The sequence below is a fragment of the Scophthalmus maximus genome, chromosome 17, assembly GCF_022379125.1.
Source record: "Scophthalmus maximus strain ysfricsl-2021 chromosome 17, ASM2237912v1, whole genome shotgun sequence".
NCBI classification, from domain to species: Eukaryota; Metazoa; Chordata; class Actinopteri; order Pleuronectiformes; family Scophthalmidae; genus Scophthalmus; species Scophthalmus maximus.
This window is the reverse complement of record NC_061531.1, coordinates 1,047,501-1,073,641: the sequence shown is the minus strand read 5'-3', so window position 1 is coordinate 1,073,641 and position 26,141 is coordinate 1,047,501. Positions and strand designations below refer to the sequence as shown.

The following is a 26,141-nucleotide window of genomic DNA, read 5'->3' as shown; positions in this document are numbered from 1 at the left end:
GGTTATTTGACAGACACCTCGGGGGAGGTCGAATTGTCAAATTGGCTTAGGAAGTTTCCTAAATCTTGAAGTGACCTGGACGTATCTGATCAGCAGCCATGAAGAGTTGTTCAGATTCTCTAAATGCCTAGGATAGGATCTTCAATGCTTCCTTCCTTCCTTTATCTCTTTTAGCATATGGTACACTGGACTTTCCTATGCGAAGGGATATAGATGACGCACGTCATCATGTAAGTTACTGTTACATATGAATGATTTACATCTGATGTCACACGGCGGTAATACTCACTGAAACATGCTAATGGAGCTGCTGGATTCTTTGTAGTCCATCTTCGGAAATTTGTAGTTTCACTACGACAGACGCACGTGAATAACATTCGCCTTTGCATGATGACGTAGTTTAGTGAAACTCGAGTCCTATCAGTTCTCATTTACACCTTTCCTTGACGTTTTCCACTGAGGTCAAGGAATGGTAGATAGGAGTGACAATTCGACCTCACCCCTCATATTCTTTGTCAGCTTCCTACAACACTTCATTAAAGATACAGTACATGTTAACTCAGTGAAATATTCAAAGATCTTTCTCTTTGGAAACTTGGGGATCTTTACTGGATTTGAAATGAAGTTTCGTTGAATTTGAAGTTAGAAATGACTGACTCATTGGCTAGTCAATGCGGTTTTGTATTAATTAATATAAAATGAACTTCAAGAAAACTAACCCTAACCCAATTTGCAAATGTTAGCTCACAGGCTAAACTAAGATGGGAAAACATTATAGTGAGAGTGCTATCTCCCATTTAAAAGTCAGGTACATTTGCTCCTTGGTGAATTATAATTGCAAAATTCTCCAGGTGGTGACAGAGAATGCTTCTCTGCAGAAGAAGCAGACCATCACCATCTGTGTGTAACAAGCAGTGGTTACGCTCCATGTGCAGCCGTCAATGTAGACATATTGTTTGATTATTTGCCCTCAAAACAACAGTGTGCCACTGACTTCACACCAGGTTTTTATCAGTCAAAAAAATTCTAAGACCAACACGCCCTTTGGGCACTCAGATGGATGCAAGGGCATTTGCTCTTTAAATAATTTGGCCACAGGACTGGAAAATGACAACTGGGTCAGTCTGAAACTACCAAAGACACTTGGGTTTGCGCACGACGCCCCTTTGAGCCAGGTGTAAGATAGAACCCAGACAAACCTAGCATGGCTGAGGAAGGAAAAATGAGCCTTAGTGCAGAACACACTTCCCCCTCTGTCCTCAATGGTTCCATAGTGTGGACTCTTGAATGAAGCCTGGAGGGAAATCCACTGGCATCAATTTGGTCCCAGAAATATATGATGGTGTTTGCGTGGTGATCTTTATACCAATAGTGTTACCTTTGAACATAGATCTCCTGTTTGTTCATAAAATGATCCCACAGCTGGACTCAGTTCTATTCAAAACACCCCAAACTATTGCCACTTCCTGGATTGTGTTGGGTTTTTTAACTTTGGTTCTTGTAAATAAGCGAGCTCTAAAGATACAGATAGGTGGATTTTGCTACTGTTTGAGAGAACTGCCTCGATGCTCCTGGCTATAGCTCCAAATTGAATGTTCAGACATAATAGTCGTTTCATCTAATCTTTCAGACATGACCCTCTTTACATGTGCAGTGGAATAATTACCCCCCAAAAAAGCCTTGAGTTTAGCATTTTAAGCCAGCGCCATCTTGGTTTTTTGAAAACAGAAGTAACCACATATGGAGGAGCAAAAGGTGGGTTGGACTGAGAGCTCGTCCACTCCACGTCCTACCGCACCTATTGGACGGTACCAGTTGTTAATCACGCTGTATCCATGCGCCAATGCAAAGACGAGTCCATATTGTGTCCATATTTACATACAGTCTATGATTTTCACTCAAAACATGTGAAACTAAGAAATATCACTGAGGAGCATGCTGGATATTGTTTCCTTGACCATTTGACCATTATGTAAAAATTGATCATCAAGAAGACATAAAGCAAAGGGGGGCGTGAAGAAAGGAGAGTAGAGGGATAGAAGATCCATTTTGGTCCATTTTACCTTCTGTCTTTTATCATTACTGCAGAGTCTGCTGTTTTTCCCCCTGCATTCCAACACACACACACACACACACACACACACACTCGCACACACAGTAGTATACACGGTATGTGCCAGAAACCTCTTTGTCAGTCCTTCCTGCATTGATAATATGATGATTTCTGTAAAACCTTCCTATATGTTTGCTCTGTTCAAGATCGATTGGTTTTGTGTGTGTGTGTGTGTGTGTGTGTGTGTGTGTGTGTGTGTGTGTGTGTGCGTGTGTACATGCCTTTATCATGCGGAGTGAGATGTGAGTGAACAACAGAAGAAGAATCTAAGTGACACCAGGATGATGCTGCAGCATGCCGTTCAAAAAAGAGACAGAGAGAGAGAGAGGAGGTGAATATGAAGAGGAGAAGGAGATGAGAGGGATGTAAAGGGGGGATTCATTCATGAAAAATGAAGAAGGAGAGATAAGCATCAGCTGGGAATTGTGTAAGGGACAGGAGATGAAGCAATCCATCCATTTTTTTTATGTCAGCTTCCATTTTCACAGTCCAGAATCCCCCTGTTTATTCCTTTTTACCCTTTTCATTCTCTCCTGATATCCAGTGATGCTTCTGTAAATCCAGCTGCTTTTCCAATTCAGAAATAATATGCTGAGAAATCTTTGTGTGTGTGTGTGAGTGCGCGCGATTTGATGACAGATATGAAATAGGTTGCTGACTGCTGCTTCACAAACACATGCACAATCAGACTGCACTCAGCTGTTCTGCAAATGCACAGTGTGTGTGTGTGTGTGTGTGTGTGTGTGTGTGTGAGCGTCTCTTTTACATTTTAGCATGGTAAGTTCTTTAAGATTAATGTCGGAAAAATATACTTTTATGCAATTACATCTATTAAAGCAACATTACAGGGTCTACAGCTAAGCTAGCTGCTCGGCGAGGCAGTACTTCAGATGCTGCAGTACCCTGAGCTAAATTCTAACACTCTTGTGCAATAGAGATCAAAAATGCCAAAATGTATTTGACATTTTATTGTCCCATCTGCTAATATGTGGGATGCAGAGTTTATGACCTGTACTGCAGCCAGCCACCAGGGGGCGATGGAGACACTTAGGCTTCCCTTTTGGGAACTGTCATTTCGTCGATTTTTATAGACAGTCATTGGGCATCAGACACTTCAAAGTCTGTGTCTGAATCTTTTAACATGTAATTTCTGTTTTCATCAAAGTAACTGCTGTACTCTGCTGCAGTGTCACCGTCAATTTCACACAGTAAAAAAGGCCCTTTTTCGCGGGCCAAGACTGCTGAAAACAAACAAACATATTAACAGTCCCCATAACGCATTTAACATATCCGATGTGAATTTCAATCAACCACATGGCATTACTTCGGTTATTTCTTGAAAAATTACGACATCATATAAATCATGATGCTGTAAATGTACATTTGCTGTAAATGCATCCAGTCTTAATGAGGGTGTTCAGAGCCTACTGGGTGATCGATGCAGGACTCGTTGCCATTTTATTTAGGGCACTAGAGAAGGAAAACCCCTCAAAAAAAGTGCAGACAAGGTTTCAAACATTGGAATGTTAAAGTCAGTCACCAAGAGAGAATCTGTTTCACTGAGGAACACCAGACTGATGAACCTCATAATGGTTCTCCTCTCCTCTCTGGTTTGGTATAAGTTCCTGGAGGAAAAAAAAAAAAAATATCTTCAGGTCACTTGAATGTGCTCACGAATCATGAAGTCTGTTTGTCTGTCTTTTGGTCAAGAGCAATTACCTGCAGGGGAAGAGATTGGTTGATCTCTAAGCGAATGTAAGAAAGGGACTTCTATTCCAGAGGAGAGGAGAGGAGAGGATGCAGCAAAAGCGAGGGACATTTTTACAAGGACAAATGTGAACGGCATTGTTGAGCACTGCAGAGATCAGGGAGAAAAGGAGAATTAAGAAAAAGTGCACTGCCGTCAAATTGTCGGCCTCACCTCGGCAAGCTCTACTGGGCTTTCATACTTTCTTTCTTTTTTTCATTCTTTCTTTCATTCTTTCTTTCTTTTCTGTCCTCTGCTTCATATCTTATTCCATTATCCTGCTCTCATTCTTGTCTTCCCTAAGGTCTTGTGCTGTTCTTAAATCCCTCAAGGGACTTATAGCTATGCATGACGACACACACACACACACACACACACACACGCACACACACACACACACACAATCTTCTATCTTAATGAGGACACTCATTGACATAATGCATTCTGTAGCAACTTACCCTAACCTTTAACCATCACAATTGAATGCCTTACCCCAACCTTTACCCTAACCCTAACCTAAACGTACTTCTATGCCTAACCCTAAGACCAAGTCTTTACCCTTGGGACCAGCCAAAATATCCTTGCTTTCCCAAAATGTGCTCACTCTGTAAGGTCTGTACTCATAATGGACCTCACAAAGTACAAACACACACATAAGGCTCAAACTGCATTAGCGTAGTGGTGTCTCCTAACGCTACAACCTATTTTTGAGATGAATTTTTTTTTAGACAGAGACAGGGAGGGAAGAAGCATGTGACCAGTTAAAGTCAAAGACAAGAAGCCAGCTAGTTAATGTACCTCCAGGCATTTCTTTACATCAGCGTACGGATGCGCTTGTAAAGTACTGCGTCAGAAAGGCTAAGTGTACCAGAAACATTGTGACCAGAAAATGCCACACAGTTCACTTCCTCTTCTCTCACTAATGCAAATCACCTGTGTCCTCCGGAAACCTCGGAGCAGTTTGCTTGCTTTTTGATGCTGTCAGACAACTGACTTCTTCCTCTATTTGTAGAGAATCCTTCCTGACCATGGGGCTACATCAGACCACTATCCTTCCCTCTGTCATTTACTTTGTCTTGTGTTTTTTTGTATGCTTCCAGAGAGGGAAGCATCTTTCAGTTGTAAAACATCTACCAACTATCTGTGGGGAATACTTTGCAAATCAGTTTCCGTTTGTCGGTTTTTCACACGATATGTCAGACATCACTGGTGTCAAACTTGACTTCCTGAGCCTTAGTTCCAGGACCCAAAAAAGTTCATGCACTGGGTGTGTTACTTTCCAGTGGTTCCTGCTGAAGGGAAGTTTGTGGTGCTGCATATTACTCAGTTGTCAAACACAAGCCTCCGGCTGCGACAACGGTTTCATTCACATTGCAAGCAAGCAATCATTACCCTGCATGCCAGCGTAGGTATTGTTTTGTCCAGAATAACTCACAAACACATTGACAGATTTTCACCAAACTTGGTGGGACTATTACTTGAGAGGGTATCAGTACGCTCTTCAGAAAAGGTGTGTCTGCTGCTGAGAATTTTACACTTGGCAAATGAACATGCACAGTGAAAGCAGTATCTACTGAGTTTATACTGAATCCTACATGCTTGCCGAGGATGGTAAAACTTTATGGATGTTTTAATGGGAGACTGGCACTGGCGGATTTCTCCCTGACTTGGACTGTGTGTGAGAGAGAGAAAGAGAGAGAGAGAGAGAGAGATTTTTTTTGATTTTGAAAACACAATGTTTATTAAGATTTACCAGAGAACATCACGGTCCTCTACAAATGAAATTTAAAAAAACACACACAACAACAAAATAACAGAAAAACAGAATAAATCAGGTCATAAACACAGAGTGAAAAATGAGCTCTCCCTCCGTCACTGAACACAGACGTGGTGAAACACGTCTTGTCTTTCCTGCTTTTATAAATCGACAATTTGGCCTGACCAACCACAAAATTCAGCAACTGACACTTCTCTGCATCTTGTTTTCTGTAGCCAGCACCAAAAATAAAAACAGTCTCCGTAAACATTTCCCCACAGTCGAAAAACACGGGTTTTAACATGTCGAAAAGAGGTTTCAGTCTGTGACATTCCAGATAACAGTGAATGATGGTCTCTGTGTGTGGACGGAATGGACATGTGGAGGACACGGCGGGATTTATCTTGGACAGAAAGAGATTCACCGCCAGAGCCCCGTGGAGGATCCTCCACTGCAGGTCTCCAGACCTCTTGTTCACAAAAGTCCCTAACCCGTGGGAGTCTGTCCTTCCACACCATGTCCTTCCTCTCACCCAGCGTCTTCCTGTGAGTGGCCAGAACACAGTTTCTGTACAAACCTTTTCCAGTTTGCATGTAAAAGTCAGCAGCGGTGTCCGGTGGGTCAGCATGACGTACTAAAAAACCAATGTCAGGAAAAGGGTCCCCCAAGTCGGGGGCTCCGGTTCCATTAAAATAGTCCCGCAGCATCTCCTTCTCCTCACTGTCCAGTCTGTTGTTCCACTCTGTTGTTCCACTCCGTGTTTTGGAAACCAGGACCAGCAGCCTCCACGATTCCCCTCAGTTTCGTCACTCCAGCTCCTGTGAGCCTGTCGGTGAGTCCGGGTCTGCTGCCATCGTGGAGATCCAGCCGGGCCCCCCACACCAGTGGCTCCTCCAGGAGCCAGAACAGAGATGCTGCAGGTCCTAGTCTGGACCACTTAAATAGTCTCCACGCTGTAAAAATCCTTGATAAAAGTGAGGCAGTTTACACAAAGGGACAAAACCACAGTCCACTAAAAACAATGAAGCATCGAGACCCAGACCTGCTACCCCCCTCAAAATGGTGCTGGCCACTGGCCTCCATACGACATCATAATTCCCAAATAAAAATCTCTGCAGGAACTGTAGTCTAAAAGCAGCTGTCCACCAATCCCTGCCCACCCTCCTCTTTTGGCGGGTACAAAACACATTGAGGAGTCCAGTGTAGATCATCCCAAAAAATCTTTAGGATGATCGACTGGATACTCTTCAAAAGACCAGCAGGGGGTTCCATACATTTCAGTTTGTGCCAGAGGCTGGATGCTACCAAGTTGTTTATGATAAGCACCCTGCCTCTGTATGACATGTGGGGAAGCAGCCACCTCCATTCATTCAACTTTCCCTCCACTTTGCCCACCACCCCTTCCAAGTTCATTGCCATGGTTCCCTGATCCCCCAGATAAACCCCCAGGTACTTTAAACCCCCTCTCTTCCAGACCAACCCACCTGGAAGCTGAGGGAGACCTCCCGCCCATTTCCCCACAGCCAAGGCGTCACTCTTGGCCCAGTTCACTTTGGCCTCTGAGATCTTCTGAAAAACCTCAACAATGTGCCCTAAGCTATCCACATCTTCTTGACCCTTCGTAAAAACCATGATGTCGTCTGCATAGGCTGACAGTAAAAGGTGCATTAAACCCAGGTAAAACCAGGCCATTGATGGATGAGCGGACATTGTGCAACATTGGTTCGATAGACAAGGCATATAACATACCCGACATCGAGCAGCCCTGCCTTATCCCCCTGGTCACTTTGAAAGGTTCACATAAACCACCATTAATTTTCAGCACACTCTCAATGTTTTCATACATCACCTTTATCTTGGCGATGAAACCAGGTCTGAGGCCGAACCTTTCATGCCCTTTCCACAGGTAATGGTGCTCAACCCGGTCAAAAGCCTTTTCCTGATCCAATGAAACTAGCCCAGTATCTAAACCCAATGAACCAGAGACGGTCAAAAGATCCCGGACTAAAGACACATTGTCAACAATGGACCTGCCGGGCACACAGTAGGTCTGGGTCCTTTGGATGACCCGGTCCATCACCTGTTTCAGCCAGGAGGGCAGGACCTTGGACAGCAGTTTGTAGTTCGAACACAGCAGAGAGACCGGCCTCAGAGAGAGAGAGAGAGGGGAGAGAGAGATTTTTTTTTGATTTTTAAAAAGACTTTTATTAAAATTTACCAGAGAACATCACGATTCCTCTACAAATGAATTGAAAAACAAAAATCTAAAAATAAATAAATGAATGTACTGAATAAATCAAGTCATAAAAACACAGAGTGAACAGCGGGTTAAAGAGCGCCGCACACAGTACACACTGCAATGAAGCCAAGGCACAAGACACTAAGTTAAAGACCTTTACATTATGCAAAAAACATATTTTTATTTATGAAACTTGCAGAAAAAATTAGATAGGTAATTCATGGGAAACACTGCAGTGACGTATCAACGTGCACAGGGTATGCATTGCGCCTCATTGCTTTGCATTGCTACTTGAAATCAAAATTTGGATGGGGACTCGGACATTGTTTTATTGTGTACAAGTACATGTATAGGGTTGTGTTGTGTAGTCTGCTCCTGTGGTCCTGGTATAGAGCTATATTACTGTGGGTGAAGATTATGGTCATGGTTAAAAGAAAGCAATCTATTCTGACTTTTTCCCCAAGTTTACAAGTGCTATCTTATGCCATTTCTACGGAGAGACATGTCATCATTTGAACAAACACAAGGGGTCCTTGTCAACATAGGAACAATGCAGTCTGAGTTACTGGAAAGCTGAGTCTGCTCTCTAGCCATCACATGTCCATTTATCAAAGGCACACAACAAGCTGCTTGGTCTCTCGAGCTTTGCAGTATTCTGTGGATGTCTGTATGGGTCAGTGGGTTGATGGTTGAGTTTTATCTCCAGCCTAGTACCTGCACAAGTTCTGTCTTTGCAGTGTGACCCTTTCACATTTAGGCCTTGTTCATACCTTTTATATACATCCGTCTCCAGTGATCCGATCACAAGAGGATGGCTCTAAGTATTTCTGTTCACACCAGGCATTAGAATGTCTCCATGTGTCTCCAGTGACCACTTGTGATCAGATCACACCTTCCTTGCTCTATATGCCATATTCCATGTGTGTGTGTGTGTTTAAGATTTCGAGACAGAATAGGAAAAGAAGGGGCTGAGTGAATCAATGTGCTTTCCGAAACTCAACAATGATATACGATTTCACTTCATTTGAAATAGTAAAAAAAGAGAAGAAAATCAATATGTGTTGGTCAGTGTTAATATTGTGTAAGTGGCCACAAATAAATCAATGTATGTGAAGAGAGATAAGAAATGTAACAATATCATAGACTGTATATAGAAACCGGGTCCGGAACTCCGAACCCAATGCAGAAGTGCCTTAAACCTTTATTCTCTGGAATGACCAGCAGTGGGAGACTCCTGGTAAAAATGCTAAACTCGAGCCTTCGAAAGGGGAATAAGAAACCAATGGGTGACGTCACGGTGGGTTCATTATGTAACTTTTGCAGGTCAGAGGATGTCAGCTGAGTAGGCGGTTCTTTAATGTGTCTTAGGACACATTTGCATTCAGACTGCTAAAAGAAAGTGGACACCTGCGTCCCAGACCACCTCGGAAAGTGGACTTAGGCCCCTTTTGGAACTACTATTAACGTCTTTCTCAGGTGATCAGATCACCTGAGACTGAAGTGGACATCACAAAGTACTGGTGATGGATGTTAACATCAGGTATAAACAGGGCCATAGTGTCCCTTAGAGTGTTTCTGAGATGCTGGTTTTACTCTGGCCAAACCTTCTATTCCATGCAGACAGTCGATATCTGCTAGATCATTAGTTTATAAGACGCAAGCTGCTCCTGTGTAAAAGGTGAAAAACATTTTGACTTTTCACAGGGAACACCACATGACCAAACTAGAATGGCCCTATTGAGCTCAGACCTGCACCAAGGCCCCACAGTCCCGTTATGAAATCACATTTAAATCTGCTAAATCCATATTTTATATTTGGAAGAATCATAGACATCAGTCCCCTAAATATGCCAGATATTGTTTTTTTTCCATCAAGTTCTATGCACACGTCCGTCCCCTTTGTCCACACCAAAATGTAATGGGTTCCTTCTCGGCCCATGTCCCATCCTTCAATCAAGTTTCGTCGAAAACCAAACCCTAGTTTTTGAGTAATCCTGCTGACAAACCAACCAAAGGACAGGGATAAAAAAACATAACATATCATATCATAAACAAAGCAAAGAACCTAAACTGCACCTTGCACTTTTGGACACCCAAAAAAATTATATTGGCATCAAGGATATGTGTTAATATTGGTCTGGGCTAAAAGAGTCTGACTTTTGTAACTATTTCACACATATTTGAAGATACAATTACTGTTTGTGCTTAAATTTGCAGGCATCTGTAATTCCTGCTTCTGCTTTTCACAACCTCAAGAAAACCAACACACAAACACATGTGAAAAGATAAGAGATCAATATATGACCTAGGTAAAGTGCCCTCCTCAGTTGATGACCTCATCTAACTGGCCATTTAAAACATCAATGCAGGAAAGGCAGGCGGGGCCAGGCTGTCAATCATTGTCGTGGACAGTCGGAGGCTTTATCCAGTCATCCAGTTCCATTTAACCAGTCTCCCTTTAATGCAGCTGTCACCAATCTGTGAAAGGGTTAATAGAAGTTAAACTTTATATATGAAAATAGCAACAAAAAGAGTTCTTAAATAAATATATTGTATGTCGTAATTTCCAAGAAATGTATAGCAGCAGGAAGGGCAACCAGTTTTTTTCCCCACTTATCATCAAAAAGGATATTATAAAGATTACAAATTCTGGTAAAATATCCTTGAGATTATAAACCATGCTTATTATTGTAGTAAAGCAACAAATAATACATTCCAAACTGCAGAATTTGTGGTGGGTCTGTATCATGGCCACCGCATTAACAGGAAGTGTCTGACAGTGCCCCCCACTGGCCGGTTCTATCGCCCTTGTGCGTGCGCTGTTCACTTTTGGCCATGATTCTGGCATTTGGCAGCCTGGTGCACTGTTTGGCTGAGCTCCGTGAATCCTCCCTAATGTGTTTGAGCTACCTCTGCAGCGGGTGTAGCACTGCAACAATCTGTGACTTGGAGCAGCACTACAGCAGAGCAGGAGGAAGAAAATACAGCTCTCATTTCCCATGTCTCTCTATGAGGTTTCCTGCTTATTTTGTTTGAGTTGTTCTTGTTTGGTAAGTGTTCTTCCTCCTCCTGTTTTCAAAATGTCCCTTTTTGTCCACCATAAAAATACACACACTAAATTTAAAAAGCCCTTTTGGCCTGTTAAACCCACCAAGTGGACTCGATGGATAAGCACACAGCAGGTTTTACTGTGTGACTTGAGGCTGTTTCAGTGCTGTAGCTAGTGTACGGATGGGTGGTCGTTCAGTGCCAGGGCCTGGTTGCTTTGTGACAGCACATCTTCCCCTCTTCCTCCTGCTGCTTTCCTCCCTGATTGTTCTACCTTGGTTATCCGTTGGTCCGTGTCATCATAGCACAGTAGGGAGCTTCAGGCATTACATTAGCTTGTAACTTGTCTGCTCTCCCTCCACCCGCCCTGCACTCTTGTCATACACACATCCGACCCAAATGAGCTCCAATGCAAGCAAGATCTTCTCCAAGCGTGCACCACCTGTGCATACTGCGGTGCTGGGGAAACAAGACACCCCATGCTCCTCCACTGCTGACTGGCTTTATTTATGACTTATGGAGATGTGTTGATGATTGATGAGATTGAATCTATCGATTCATAATGAAAAGACATCAAAGCTCTTTTGTTTTTCATCCAAAAGAATCCTATCGATCCTCTTCCCTCTACCACCACCGCCACCACCCTCCTTGCTGATTCAGTGTGGTCCAGCTTTGCTTACGCATACGTATGGTGAAGGCTGGATTGCAATTACTACCAGAGTGCTTGGGGAGGTTTATGCACGACTGGGGCTGGCTCGCTATAGTGAGCTGCTCTGTCCAAACTCGCTGAGGAGGTACGAAGGCAGAGAGGGTCGAAGAAGGGAGTGGGAAAGGAGGCATTAAAGGAATTAATGACAGAGGTAGTGTGGTCCTTAGCCAGAAACCTGTCTAGGGCCATTTCTTAGATATAGAGTATGTAATATATAGTCCAATGCAATATATGTTTGGAGGTTACATGTGTTAATTAGAGCCCAACCCACATTAATGCAAAAACAACAAGGTTTGGTTTTAGGGAAAGTAATGTGCCGGAAATATTTTTTCGATGAACAACAGTACAGCACTTTTCCACTGATATGTCCCTAATCTTGCACTGGTTCCACGCATTTACCCCGAAAAACTCTGGTGTTGGTGCAGCTCCAAAGAATTGCAAAAGTCACTGGTTCCAAAAGTTGGAACCTTTGACGTTGGTGGCTCTGAGCAGCGCTTACTAAATTCTTCACCATTTTGACAAAGTGCGAGTGAATGCAACAGCGAGATGATTTCTGAAACCTTCAAATATGAGATGTAATGACTTTTGAGGACACATATTTGCAAGCAAAGCAGTTGCATTGTGTCAGCGATTATTTCTTTCAGCCTGTACCTATGCGATCTCAATTTGTATCATACTCACAAAAATACTAGTTGGAAGGATTAGTCTGTTGATTTTTTTCCCAGCACTACTCAGCTCACCAACCATTGGTGACGTGTCAAAGAATTTTGAGCTTTCTCATTTTACTCTTCCGATCATCATCAGCTTCTCTAGGGATGGACAAAGTGCTCACTCAGTTCTGTTTTTGTTGGCCAACAGGTTTATTGGCTAATTAACATTTTGAACTGAGATATGGACTCTAGTTCTACTGGAACTTTAGGTTGAACTTGAGCCCAACTTTGTATATTTAACTGAGGTGAAAACGGAATTGCTGTGTGTTCTCAGTGTGTTTTGTTGTCTGCTGGTTCCTTTTGCGTTTGCTGGTTGTTCAAGTTATATGTATCATGTAGGGTCTTGTAATTGATTACATGGTTCCCTGCTTGTGGTGATTTGGTAAAAACACTAATTTAGTGAGGAATACTGACACACAAACTGACTTTTGGAGCCTCTGAGGGCCAAGGGTAACATGACAGTCAGATGTTTTTTAATGGTAAATGTCTCAGTATTAGAGATGAAACAACTTGATTAACCAATTTGGCAATTGAAATTTGATAATCAATTCCTGGTTGTGTCGATTTAAACATTTTTAAACCAAAACCTCTCTGGCTTCCAGCTTTTCGAATGTGAGGCACACTGAATAGCTTTGGCTTTAAGCCTGTTGTTTACAAGCAATTTGAAGATATCAACTTGGGAAATAGTTGAACAATTTTTTTTTCAATAACATTCCATGTCCCAAGGACTAATCTGTGAAGACGAACCGGGCGATATCCCACAGCACAAACGTAAGATGTCATCTGTAATTCTGAGTTGGTCTAAGTCTGCCATCTCCCCTGCGATCAATTTTCCTTGGGTGTACCTACTACGAACTACTGCCCTGGACAACACAGCTCCCAGGATTACCAAGACACTCAAACCCCTTTACACCATTAAGGTGGAGAATCATGGAGATATCTTGGTCCTGCTCACGAGTGAGGGGAAGATGCAGGAGATGGGCAAGCACATTCCCGCCGCTTCAGCAGTAATGTAGGTACTGTACCAGACATTGAAGTGAGGAAGGAGCTGAGCCGCCGTCAATATACTCTCCCACCCTCAACTATGGTTATGAGCTTTGGGTAACGGTGGGAAGAATAGATAGATAGATGGATACAACTGGCCGGATTGTGTTTCCTCCATAGGGTGCCTGGGCTCAGTAGAGCCACTTCTCTTTTGTGTCAAATGGAACCAATTGAAGAAGTGTGGACCTTTAACAATGCCTTTTTTATTCATCCTTGGCATCTTGCTTTGGAGGATTTTTGGGCGCACCCAAATGGAAGGAGACCCTAGGATAGACCAGAACTTGCTGGAGGGATTATATCCCATCTCGCCTGGTAATGGCTTGGAATCCCCCAGGAGAAGCTGGAAAGCGTGGCTGGGGAGAGGGATGTCTGAAACAATCCTGCTCTGCTACCACTGTGACCCAGCCTTGCATGAGTGGAGGAAAATGATCTATGGATTGGATTTTCAGACATTTATTTGATTAATTGAGGAAATAATATATTTTTGTAAAAGTTCAGTTGCTGACCTTCTCAGTATGTTGGAGGACTTAATGTCCAGGTTCATCGAAAATCATTATCCCTGTTCCCATTTGCACACTCTGCAGCTTTCACAACCTCCTTCTGGCTGCATCCACCTGCCTCTTGATGCTTGTCTTTTAGTATAATGTATATACAAATTGATAAAGTAATTATAAATAATTTGAAAAAGAGAGCTTGAAAGAGATGTTCAAATTGTGCCCAGACTGTTGGACAAATGTGAGACAAATAAAGGTTATGATTGATAAGCTCCTTTAAATCCATTATACAGTAATATCCATTGGGCCCATAACATTGTCAGGACAGTGTTTTTATTTGTGCTGAAGCTGATCTTTGACACCTCCTGCATGAAACCATCTGTGAACAACAGGGAGAGAGGAAGTGAAGGAAGAACGAGACAACAAAGGCCGGCCGGAGGGAAGGAAGCAGACAAAACAGAGACAGCAGTGAGGATGAATAAAGAGCAAATGATGAATGAGTGTAAAGAGGGTAAGTGGAACAGGAGGGGGAGATCAGGAGGAAGAATCCACCCGGTTACTGTAGCACACTGAGGAGTAATGCTCTGCACCACTTCCTTCTGTCTGAGACAATTTACAGCTACAAAGCAGATCACATGCAGGTTGTCTGTCACCTAAACCTCCATCCGCCATGTCTTTCTTTTACCTGTCACTCGCTCACGTATACACACATGCTGTCCACTTCGAGTCTCACGTGTGAGTCACACTTTAAGTGTGTGTGTGTGTGTGTGTGTGTGTGTGTGTGTGTGTGTGAACACATACTGCTGTCACCTCATCCCTGGGGAGTAAGCAGTATGGAAATCTACAGCCGGACTATTTGTGGTGAAGTCACCTTTACAAGGGACACTGTATCTGTGTGTTTGTGCGTGTGTGTGGGGAGGGGGTGCGGGGGCTTTCTGCAGTGTAAGAGAGGACATCCCAACTGCTGCGTCACTGCAATAGAAGAGAAAATATGATGTCATTGATGCAGTATCAGTTCGCACGCTGCACACATGCACCCACCAGTTTTTAAAATGGCCAATTTTGTCCCCATCACTTTTCTAAAAATATAATTTGTTAAACATATTCGGAAAAAAATGACTGCACCAAAAAGTGTCCACGTTGGTGCATGACACTGTTGGTGGAATTATGTTTGCTGCTGCAGAGGAAAGTTGCTCTTTATAAACATATCCACAACATTTCACTACTGTTTAGGGCTGAACGATTTGGGGAAAATATAGAATTGCGATTTTTCTGACCGATATTGATTTTTCTATTTGATTTTTGTGATTATAATTACGCGTATTCAGTAGTATTCAGTCATGAAAATGGCTAAAACTATCACCCAGCTTCACCCAGGCTGATCAGTGCCCTGCTTTCTTTGGTTACTTTGAGTTATTTGCTCAATTTGTTTGTACATGATAAAAAAGCTCAGGGTGAAACCTCTTTCCTGCCACAAATACAGGAGTACTAAATGTATAAGCCCTGTTAAAGGTAAATGATGCAGCCTCCTCGGTATCCCTACTTCCTGCATGCACTTTATGCAAATGTAGCCTGACGAGCAGGAGCAATAACTCCAAGACAACTAATTGCAATTATTTCAACATACTCATGTAACGGAATCACAGAGTTGTCTGGTCTCCGCTAAAATACACAAGTTACATAAAAGCTGATTGTCATGTTGAACAACTTCTCTACAATGAAGCTTTAGAGTCCCAGTGAAACAGATGTCCGAGCGTTATTTGATTTCCACATATTTACGTGTTTCTTGTAAAAACGTGAAGCAATAGAGGGAATTGTCACAGATATTGACTGACATTTACAGTAGTAAATAGCGCTGAATGGGCTTGAGATTTGATTTGACATTTAGATTTGATTTCCGCACTAGATTTACCGGTAGGTTGCAGCTCAATATGGAAAGCCATGAGGACGGCCTGGTCTCTGTTGTGGTGGACTTCTTACCATCACCTTTACATAATCCTGCAGATTTAAGCAATAAATTGGACAGAAAGATGATGACTGAAACATTTGATTAACGGAAGAGCTCACAAAGGGATTAACAAAGGTATGGGAAAGACTGTGCTCCTGGTTGAAATGCAGAAAACGGCCATGAGAGTGCCATTAGCAACGAGCCACAACAAGTTTTCAACTTTGTTTTACCAGAGGTTGTCCTGCCCAACCCTAAACCAAAGTTCTTTGTTTGCCTAAATCTACCCACAGGCAGGATTCTGGATGTGAACCCAGGCTCAAGTGTCCAAGTCCTGCGCTTCTCACATCCACCATTTACCTGAACTATATGTTCCAAAGAATTTCATGTGGGAGATCAAGGGTGCACGTGCTTCACTGGAAAAAACAGACAGTTCTGTCCCATGTGAACAGTCCTTGTAGTCTTATGTTGCTTACACTTGTGGTATTTTGCTCCCTCACCATCCACAAGCTGAAGGTCACAGCTTACATTTGGTGCCCCATAGTGTTCTCTTTCTGTAGCTGTCTTCTCCAATTTTTCCCTCTTGCCCTCTCTTCACTGACATAGAGGTGAGTGTGGGAACTGTGTAATGGGTTTGGGCGCAGATCCCGAGTCTGACCAGGTTAAATGACTCTAATTAGAAGCTTTTGATCCTCCCTCCCAAGCTGAGAGCACTTTAATTTCCCTGCTTCATCCCCTTCTTGCAATTATCTTCATTCGACTAAGATTTCTTTTTGTCTGAAAGAAAATGATTTTTCTTTCATTCTCTATCGTTCCTTACTTTCTTTACATCCCTCTCCCTTGCTGACTTGCCCCCGCCCCCACTCCTTCTCTCCACCTCTCAGTATCGACATTATTAGCCAAGTACTTAAGTAATGAGTACCTTCTGTGTCACCGGATGATGTTTTAGTGGTAATCCTTCTAATGTGCCAACATAAGCAAATCTTAGTGAGACCACTTAAATGCTTTTATTTTTGGGTCTTTGCCCTGATGTGTAGACTACTTAAGTTGAAAGCTGAGGGGTTCCTGTCAGCAAAATATTTTAGTAGCTGCGCTGAAGTAATTTTGACCACTAGAGGACCGAAAAGCTGTAAGACACACAACGCTAACATCTGATCACCATACACATATCGTACATCTATCAATGAGCCTGTTTAAACATCCAGCAGACAAATGGTGTCCCTGTTAGTCTCTGTCCCTCTGTCAAATTAAATCCAATATTCACTTTCTTTTTGTTTGAACTTGGTCTACGCAAAACTTAAAATAACCTGGCTCTAACGCTGCTGAACAGTCGTCTTCTTCACCAGCAAGTTGCTAACTTTGTCTCTCTGCTGTTTTGCGGTTGCCAGGTAATTTTCAGTTTTATTTGGGACAAAGATCTCTGGAAAAGGAAATGAACAGTGTAGTGGTCAATGTGTTGGATGTGGGAGAAATGTGCAGCTGTAAAGACCTGAGCGGCTCTGACATGACTGGGTCCGTCTGATCCACCTCACAACTTATAGGACTTGACCAGTTAAAGACAGAATGCAACATACGCCTGTATCTTCCTTCAAGCCCCTGTGCCACGTAGAATAGTTTTGTACGTCGACACCATTTGATGTTCTTTTGATGTTCTTGCTGACCTGCTTGCCCAGGGTGAGGGTGAGATGTTTGAGAAGGGGGATAAGGACGGTTTTAGTGAGTGAGCCAGATGAGAAGATTGATCCAGTGCTGCTGCAGGGCATCCAAACCTTCATTTGTCAGCCTCCGAAAGAGATAGTAACATGAAAATAAACCCTTTGCGCCTAAACCTTTGGCCGTTATTGTAAATCGCTGAATTTGCTCTGATGTTCATCAGCATTTTCTTAAAAAGTCAAAAAACGAGAAATTTTACTGAAAATGTGAACAAAAATGATTTGTTTTTGTTCCGGTGCTATCCGGTCAGGGCACCTTCACAGGTCAGAGCTGTGTTGGCAGCATGCGATGGACCAACAGCAGGGGTGGTCATATTTTTTTGTTTTGGTGTTCTCTTAGTGATTGGAAATTCAATATTTTCTCTTCTCTAACACTTAAATTTAGCATCTATCGCCTCCCGAGACAAAAATGTGACTGTGTACTGCTGCTAAATGCAACAATACATGTCCACCAGCTAATTAATGACATTGTCCGTCTGCCGGGTGGTGCAGATTTTTGCTGAAAATAGCTGGGGTTGCTCAGAGCAAAACTTATGAGGTACACTGAAAGAAAGAAAGAAAGACAAGATTGAAGAAGAGCTCGAGCTGACAGAAAAGGAATAACTTACAGTAAGTGAAAGGTAAAGGTGTAAAAAGAGAAACAGAAGTAGAGGAAAAAATTGCAGAGACAGGAAGGCAAAGGTATAGTCAGTGATGAAGACTATGAAGAGGTAAAGCCAAAGAATGAGGGGAAGACTGTCCAGGTGTCTCCTTTATAAACGTGGCGTACGAAACTTTCCAGCCCAGGTTTGTGCGTGTGTCTTCCCAAGCAGGGTTGTGATCTATAAAAACAAACTTGACGGGACAATGTGCGCACCTGTAAGCAAACTCCGACCCACGCGTACAGTCAAATTGTAGAAAGTAAATGTGAGAAGAGCGATTATAAGTAGGCCCAGGGCGGCATTCGACCGGGGACGGCACGGAGCGCTCGCAATTGTTTTTCTCTCGCTCTGGTGACCAACTACTTTTACTTCCTCAACAGCGGCACATAACACAGAGAAACTTCTCCTCTCCCCTGAGACGCTGCAGCATTTATTGCAAATTCACTACTTCAGCCGAATCTGTTTCTCCAGACCTCGCTACTCACTGTCACACTCGTTTTTTTTGGCGTAAGCCGTTTTTGGCTTTTGGGCGCACGTACAATTTTAGTAAGGATCCTACGCACAGTTTTATAAATGAGACCCCAGGGGATGAGGTAAGGAAAGAGAAGTAGGTCAGTCTGTATGACTGACAGAGGAGAGGGAACATGACAGTGAAGATGAAGCAGGTAGGAAAGTAGTTGGAGGGAAGAGATGAACCCCTGTTTAACCCATGAACTGTATATAGAGATGGACGATGGGATCTCCACCTCCTCTCACAACACAAATTAGTTGCTGAAGTATCCAGAAGACAGGTGTTGCCACCTTGCACTGGTTATTGTACAGTAGCTAGCTAGTTGAAAAAGAAGGAAAATGCCCTTAATTTAGTTTGCACTAATAAATGCTGCAGCTTGCATGATGCAATCTCCATTATAATGTTGTTCAGTATGTTTTTTCTATATTGTCATAAATATTGTTATCGCAAATTTCCCTGAACTATCGTGATATAATTTTGAGGCTATATAACCCAACCCTGGTATTATATTCATTCATTCATCGTCTACCGCTTTATCCATTTAAGGGTCGCGGGGGGTCGCTGGAGCCAATCCCAGCTAACATTGGACGAGAGGCAGGGTACACCCTGGACAGTTCGCCAGCCTATCGCAGGGCCACATACAGAGACGAACAACCATTCACTCTCACATTCACACCTACGGTCAATTTAGAGTCTCCAATGAACCTAACTCAATTCTGCATGTCTTTGGACTGTGGGAGGAAGCCGGAGAACCCGGAGAGAACCCACGCATACACGGGGAGAACATGCAAACTCCACACAGAAAGGCCCTGGTTGAACCGGGATTCGAACCCAGAACCTTCTTGCTGTAAAAAAAAAGTTTCAAAACATTACAGACAGCTCAGAATGAACCATTTCAGCCATACTGGTTTTAATGTTGTGGATGATTGGTGTACACATACATGTAAATTATAAAATATATAAAATCAAGCGTATTCATCAATAGTATAAGAAACAATTGATTAAAGGTTAAAGTTTTAATTTAAAAAATCTCAGCCTTGGATATTTTGATGACACTTTCCTTTGCAGTTAGTGCAGTTTAAGTTAATATCAAACAATCGCGGAGCTGCTGCGTTATCATAAAGTAGTACAGCAGACAGGCAGCTTGTGTATCTGTTTACAGTGCAGTCAAACAAAGCCACATGGTTTTATTGATTATGTCTTGAATCTGACTTGTGTCGTTCATCAAATCAAACGATTCTCTTGATGTTTCTTGTCACAAGAGTAAACTCCGTATTTTGTCCTCCTACAGCCTTTATGCTGTAGAAGTGATCTGATTGGTCAGTAGTTAGGATGACAGGTTTTGATTGGATCATGGATGGAGCAGGTTAGTCACGCAGTTACCATGCCATCTCCTCTGGTTAAAATGACCCAGTTTCATAATGTTGGAAAACCTGAGTCACTCCCAGAGATGACAGATAATTTATTGTATTGTTGGTGAATTGTTTTCACTTGGAAAAAAGTGTGCCAGTCTTCATGTGGGTTTTGTGAAAGTCAAAACGGCAAAGTTAGCTGGCAACAATGGAGGTTAAAGCCCTGATATTACCCAGCCAGACTTTGACAATATTTTACCAGCCAACTATGATACCAAATGGTTGATGGTTATCTGCCACTGTGTCTGGCAGTGCAGACTGTGTCAGCCAGACATATTTGGGAAGCAGTTTGCTGGTGGAAACTTTCCCACAGAACTCGTGGTGTGAGCTTTGATCTTACAACAGAAACCATAATCTCAGCTGCATACGCTATGTTTGAAGACAAAATTAACATTTGCAGGCCTCAGTGTCACTGAGGCCAAGGATTTTGGGTCATGATAAAGTATCTCAGCCTTAGCTGTACATTCTGTTCAAGTGCTACTTGTGCAAATGTTAGCATGGTGGCAAGCCTACACATGTTTTCCTGTAAACATGTCTCTGCTTATATCCAGTGTTACTCACCAAACAAAAAGTGTGTACCCATGAGGCCCAACAGACGTGTTGAATTAATTTCTGACCTAAAAATAAATATTTGCAATGGCAACTTTTGAAGTATTTTGAATCCTGCACTGTTTACATCTATATTCACTTGCCAGAAACATGTTTCTTTCTTTACTTTCACATTGCCTCCTTGTGTGTTCCTGCCAACTGGAAGATCAGCGGAATAGTTTGAGACGACTGGCAGGAAGAGACTGTCCTCCCAAGAAGAGCGACAGCATCAGCAAGTTACTGCTCTTCAAGCAGGAGGAAGGAATTTGACAAAGATTACGTTATTAAAGAGCATGGGTTTTTTGGCAGTAATGTAAATCTTGTCACCTGCATTTGCCTGTGTATAAACAAAACTGCCCCACCATAAAAAAAATTTAAAAAATGACAACAGTGTATATTGTCATTGTTAACATGCAGGTTGTTAGCATTAAGCTCAGTGCACCACCAAACCTACTGCCTCACGCAGTGTTTTAATCCTCATCACTGGTGAGTATGGTTACATTACATTATTACATTACATTTATTTTGCTGATGATTTTGTCCACAGCGATTTACACACATTTTTGGGGTTTTCTCTCATTTCAGAGGAATGCAGTTAGCATTAAGGGCCTTGCCTAAAGGTTAGGCCTTACCAGGACCGGGAATCAAACCACCCAATGTTCTAAACCAAAAAGTCAGTGGTGTAACCCACTAACCTATACCAGCTTTTGTGCACAGCCAGTATTGTAGCCAGAAACCCTATTTAGGCCAAGCACAGACACAGTCAGAGGGCCTGCCGTCAAGACCCTTAGATACCGTATATTTTACAAAAAATCGTCAATTTTTTTGTTGTTAAATGACCAATACAGGCACCAGTGTGTAAAAACTAAAAATCACAGCGCAGCTGGGTTTCGTGCCAGTGTGCTATGCTAGCTGTCCATGCAAAGCTAAAGGGAAGTATGCGCTTAATAAATACCATAACCAGTTAAACACATACCAGTTTCGCTAGCTGCCTCTGCCTCCTCTCCCCAGGCTCATTCCTTGTTTGATGTCAGGCAGGACCTGTATTCGCATTATCATGAATTGATTGGATAATGCCTGCCATGCCCCTGGAGAAGTTGAGGTTTTTCTCAACGTCTACTGCACATAATGCAAGCAAGGCATTGTTTTTTCATGTAAGGGCCTGTAGCGTTCATCCATGGAAATATGTCACAGCTGTGTCACATGATGTCCACCGCTGCAAAGAATTGGCTCCTGGTAGGTAGAATTAGTGCTGCAGCACTGGCGACTGAATATGGACTTCAGTGTCATATGACAAACATGAGCAAGATCTTTTCTTTTGCTGCTGTTGCCGACGTAAAGTAGGGCTCCCATGCTCTGAGCAGTGCCGCTGCTGCACACTGACACATATGTATTTGCGATCGCAGTGAACAGTCTTTGACTGGACATTTGGTTGTAGCTTGAGATAAAATAATTCAATTTAAAAAAGTTCTTTTGATATTTTTATAACTGAACTTTCGTAAATAGGCTTCTGTCTCCATGTCTTCTTCCCTCTCTGACACAAACTCACACAATATAATGCTTTGCAGTGCTGTGTAAGAGGAGACAGGAGAACACACAGTCTGTATCACTGTAACACAACACAACCGAGAGGAAGTGGCACTCTCGAGCCTTTCACTCTCTATTTAAAGGTGACATATTTATGCAAAAATCACTTTTCAGTTTTTGTGATTTTTTTTTAAAGAAAGAACACATTGTGAAGTGAAATGAGAGGATGTTTTTGCTGTGTAGCATTCTGTTTCTGCTTTTCATAACTCGCCAACACTCCTAAAATGTTCAAGTGTGTGTGTGGAGTGTATCCAGGGCAGCTCTGGATAGCAGTGTTAAATTAGACCATGATAATAAGCTGTGGGACTTTATGTGCTCCCTGAGGATTAGAGGAAGTTCTCATCAGTCCGTCTTCATCGCAGAGCTGACGAGCGCGCGTGCGCACACACACACACACACACACACACAAAGCATTCTAACACATGTAAACACTTAAGCAAACACATACAGTGGTTCATTTTAAGTATGAACACACACGTACGCACACGACAACATGAAAGCACTGCATATGTTGGTTGTATAGGGCATGTCAGTAGACATGCATACACACAGAACAGGAAGTCGACCTTCATCGTTGACCTAACAGGCAATTGCACACACACACACACACACACAGACACACACACACACAGACACAGACACACACACACACACACACACACACGCACACACACTATTGGACGGAAAAGATGGAAAAAACACAATTTCTAATGAATGCTAATGCTGTGCAACTACCGGATGTGCCAGATATTTTTGCTGACAGTATTAGCCTCTGTCTGAATTTTGGGCTCGTAGCTTTTGTCGTTGCCCAAATAAAACAAGCAATTCGACAGTAAGTGCCGCTTTTTTTCATGAAAAATGTGATCATGCTCTTCCCCAGCAACGGTTTAATTTTGCTCCAAAGTTAGTGTCGGTTGCTCATGTGCAGATGATGCCAAACATGTAAACATCTCAACAGTAAAAAGTGGTGGTGGATCAGAATGGTTGACCTCAGTATTTTCATTATCGAGAGGCGGGACACTGCTGAAAATGAACATCAGGGTAGAAAAAACACAGGGGCAAAGAGATTGGAGGGCAAGTGGCAGGGGGAGGCTGTGGCGCAGAGGAGATCACAAAAGAAACCCCTGAGCAACGCTATGCAGAACATGACACTGAAACATATATGAAGGATTTTACACACACACACACACACACACATGCAAATAATTAATATTTATCTCAGTTCTAAGTTACATATTGTCTGTTTTCATAATGTTGCTCACAGTAATGCATAAATCTGCTCATTCCCTTTATTGTTTATGTGCCCTCGTATTCTCTCTTTACATTTACTGTGTACAACACACAGACACACACACACACACACACACACACACACATCCTGTGTACCTCATTTCTTTTACACGCTCCATCCATCCATCATCCTCTCCTCCCTCCCTCTATCTCTCTGACTGTGCTGTTATCAGTGGGATTGCAGCACTCAAGCCGTTTGCGCTGAGTTAACAGCATTCCTCCACTCTCCTCAGTGGGTCCGTGGCGCCCCCTATCTGCAGCCTGTCAGCATAACCACTTCTTTCCACATACTGCAATGGCCCAAACCCCTCCTCCTCCTCCTCCAGCAGCAGCAATCACATGAAAACCAAAATACTAAAGACAAAGGCCTAGACTAGCCAGAAAAATGTTGTTGCACCTACAGTGTTGCTGTGGAGGTGTGACAGTTTCCTGTTGTCCGTCTTGAATATATGGTTCATGTGCGACCTGCAATATTTCCATGACCCCTCTGTCTGTTTCTCTCCCTGCAGTATGTGGCATTTGGCTCACTCTTCTTCATCCTGCTCTCCATCTCCACCTTCTGCCTGGAGACTCACGAAGCCTTCAACACCATCTACAACAAAACAGAGAATGTCACCATCGGCAATGTGACGCATGAGGAGGTACGGTGAAGTTTCTGTGGATTAGTTTGTCAGTCTTTGAGATGTTAATGCAACACTTTAAGTGACACTCCAGCAAACTGGGTACTGCTCGTTGATATAGTAGGGAGATTTGTGAGAGACGGATTAAAAGAAAATGAAGAAGTAGCCGAGGTTGGGATATCCTGATTTTTCCTCCCTCAGATGGGTCAACCTCCAGAAATGCTCAATCATACATATCCCATGATACGTCTCAGCCTGAGCAGAGATTACCCTGATGGAATATCCACAGTTTTCTTTTTCTTTTTTAACTTGATAAAGCGCCTCCAGATCCATAAAAGTCATTACACAATTGTTTTTGCAGGCTGAGATGCACTGCTCATAAATAATAAAGTTAGTGTAGTTTATACTCAAGTTTATTATATTTACTTTGCATGGACGATGTCCAATAAACATCAACCTCATCCGAATAGAAAAGTATTGTATTGTACCAGATGCAGAAAAGACGGAGGGGGGTTATGTAGGACTGCCCTGATGCGAGTTATGTATTTTTACTGGATAGAGTTTGTAAACACACAATTTGTAATGTAAAGTGAGAAAATAGAGGGACCATAGAGCTTATGCAAATACGCATATACCTTGTCATGAATAAATAAATGAGATGGGGCATGAGAAAACGAATTAATCCTTGATTGTTTTCTTCCTCCCTGCAGATAGTGTATGAGGTGGTCACGGATGGCTGGCTGACATATGTGGAGGGCGTCTGTGTCATCTGGTTCACCATTGAGGTGATGCTGCGCGTCATCTTCTGCCCTGACAAGGCAGAGTTCTTCCGCAGCGCCCTTAACATCATAGACTTTGTGGCCATTGTGCCATTTTACCTGGAGGTGGCGCTGAGTGGCCTCTCCTCAAAAACAGCCAAAGATGCGCTGAGCTTCCTGCGTGTGGTGCGCTTTGTCCGAATCCTGCGTATATTCAAGTTGACCCGCCACTTTGTTGGTTTGCGAGTCCTGGGCCACACTCTGCGGGCGAGCACCAACGAGTTTCTGCTGCTCATTATCTTCCTGGCGCTGGGCGTCCTCATCTTTGCTACAATGATCTACTACGCTGAACGCATTGGCGCCGACCCAGATGATCCGACGGCCGCGGCCCACACCAACTTTAAGAACATCCCCATTGGCTTCTGGTGGGCTGTGGTGACCATGACCACACTCGGCTATGGGGATATGTACCCTGAGACGTGGTCGGGAATGCTGGTGGGTGCCCTCTGCGCTTTGGCGGGTGTGCTGACCATTGCCATGCCTGTGCCCGTCATTGTCAACAACTTCGGCATGTATTACTCCCTGGCCATGGCCAAGCAGAAGCTCCCCAAGAAGAGGAACAAGCACATCCCGCGAGCACCACAGCCAGGCAGCCCCAACTACTGCAAGCCAGACGCCCTGGCCATGGCAACCGCCTCTCCTCACAGGCTGATGGGCAATGTGCTCGGCCCAGGCATGGTGGGATCTGGCAGCATGATGGGTACTGGAGACTGCCCACTGGCACAGGAGGAGATCATTGAGATCAACAGGGCAGGTGAGTGATTGAACATGTGTATATGCGAGAGTATGTAAACAACTTAATCGCCAGAACAATGGATCTGCTTGTGAGGGACTAAACAAATCTTTCACTTTTTGTTCAACATTCATACCCTCACATATCTCTCGTAATCCCATGATCATAACTTGTCATGGAGATTTCTGTTATTCTGTATTATTGTTAAACTTATTTTGATCACTGATTTAGTTTATTAACTGTCTTAAAATAGTTTAAAATGCCCATCATCAGAGCCCGAGACAAACCAGTATTGCGTCTTACGTCTAACCACCACCAATTTATAATCCTTGAAATCCATTGTTACTATGGTCCAAGTTACTGTACATGGCTTGAATTAGAATGTGGCTGTCATTGAGCAGTAGAGGTCATGTTTGTATATTTT

The 26,141-nt window shown here is 43.0% G+C and overlaps 1 protein-coding gene across 2 annotated transcripts in view; it reads left to right on the top strand.

Annotated features, from left to right (window-relative positions):
* LOC118288991 (potassium voltage-gated channel subfamily C member 1-like) overlaps positions 1-26,141 on the top strand; it is an 81,937-nt gene that overhangs the window by 13,043 nt on the left and 42,753 nt on the right. For both annotated transcript variants that reach the window (XM_035615613.2, XM_035615615.2), the window contains exons 2-3: positions 24,056-24,187; positions 24,877-25,738. In XM_035615613.2, the coding sequence (XP_035471506.1) occupies positions 24,056-24,187; positions 24,877-25,738 (994 nt within the window). The remainder of the gene's footprint in view (positions 1-24,055; positions 24,188-24,876; positions 25,739-26,141) is intronic.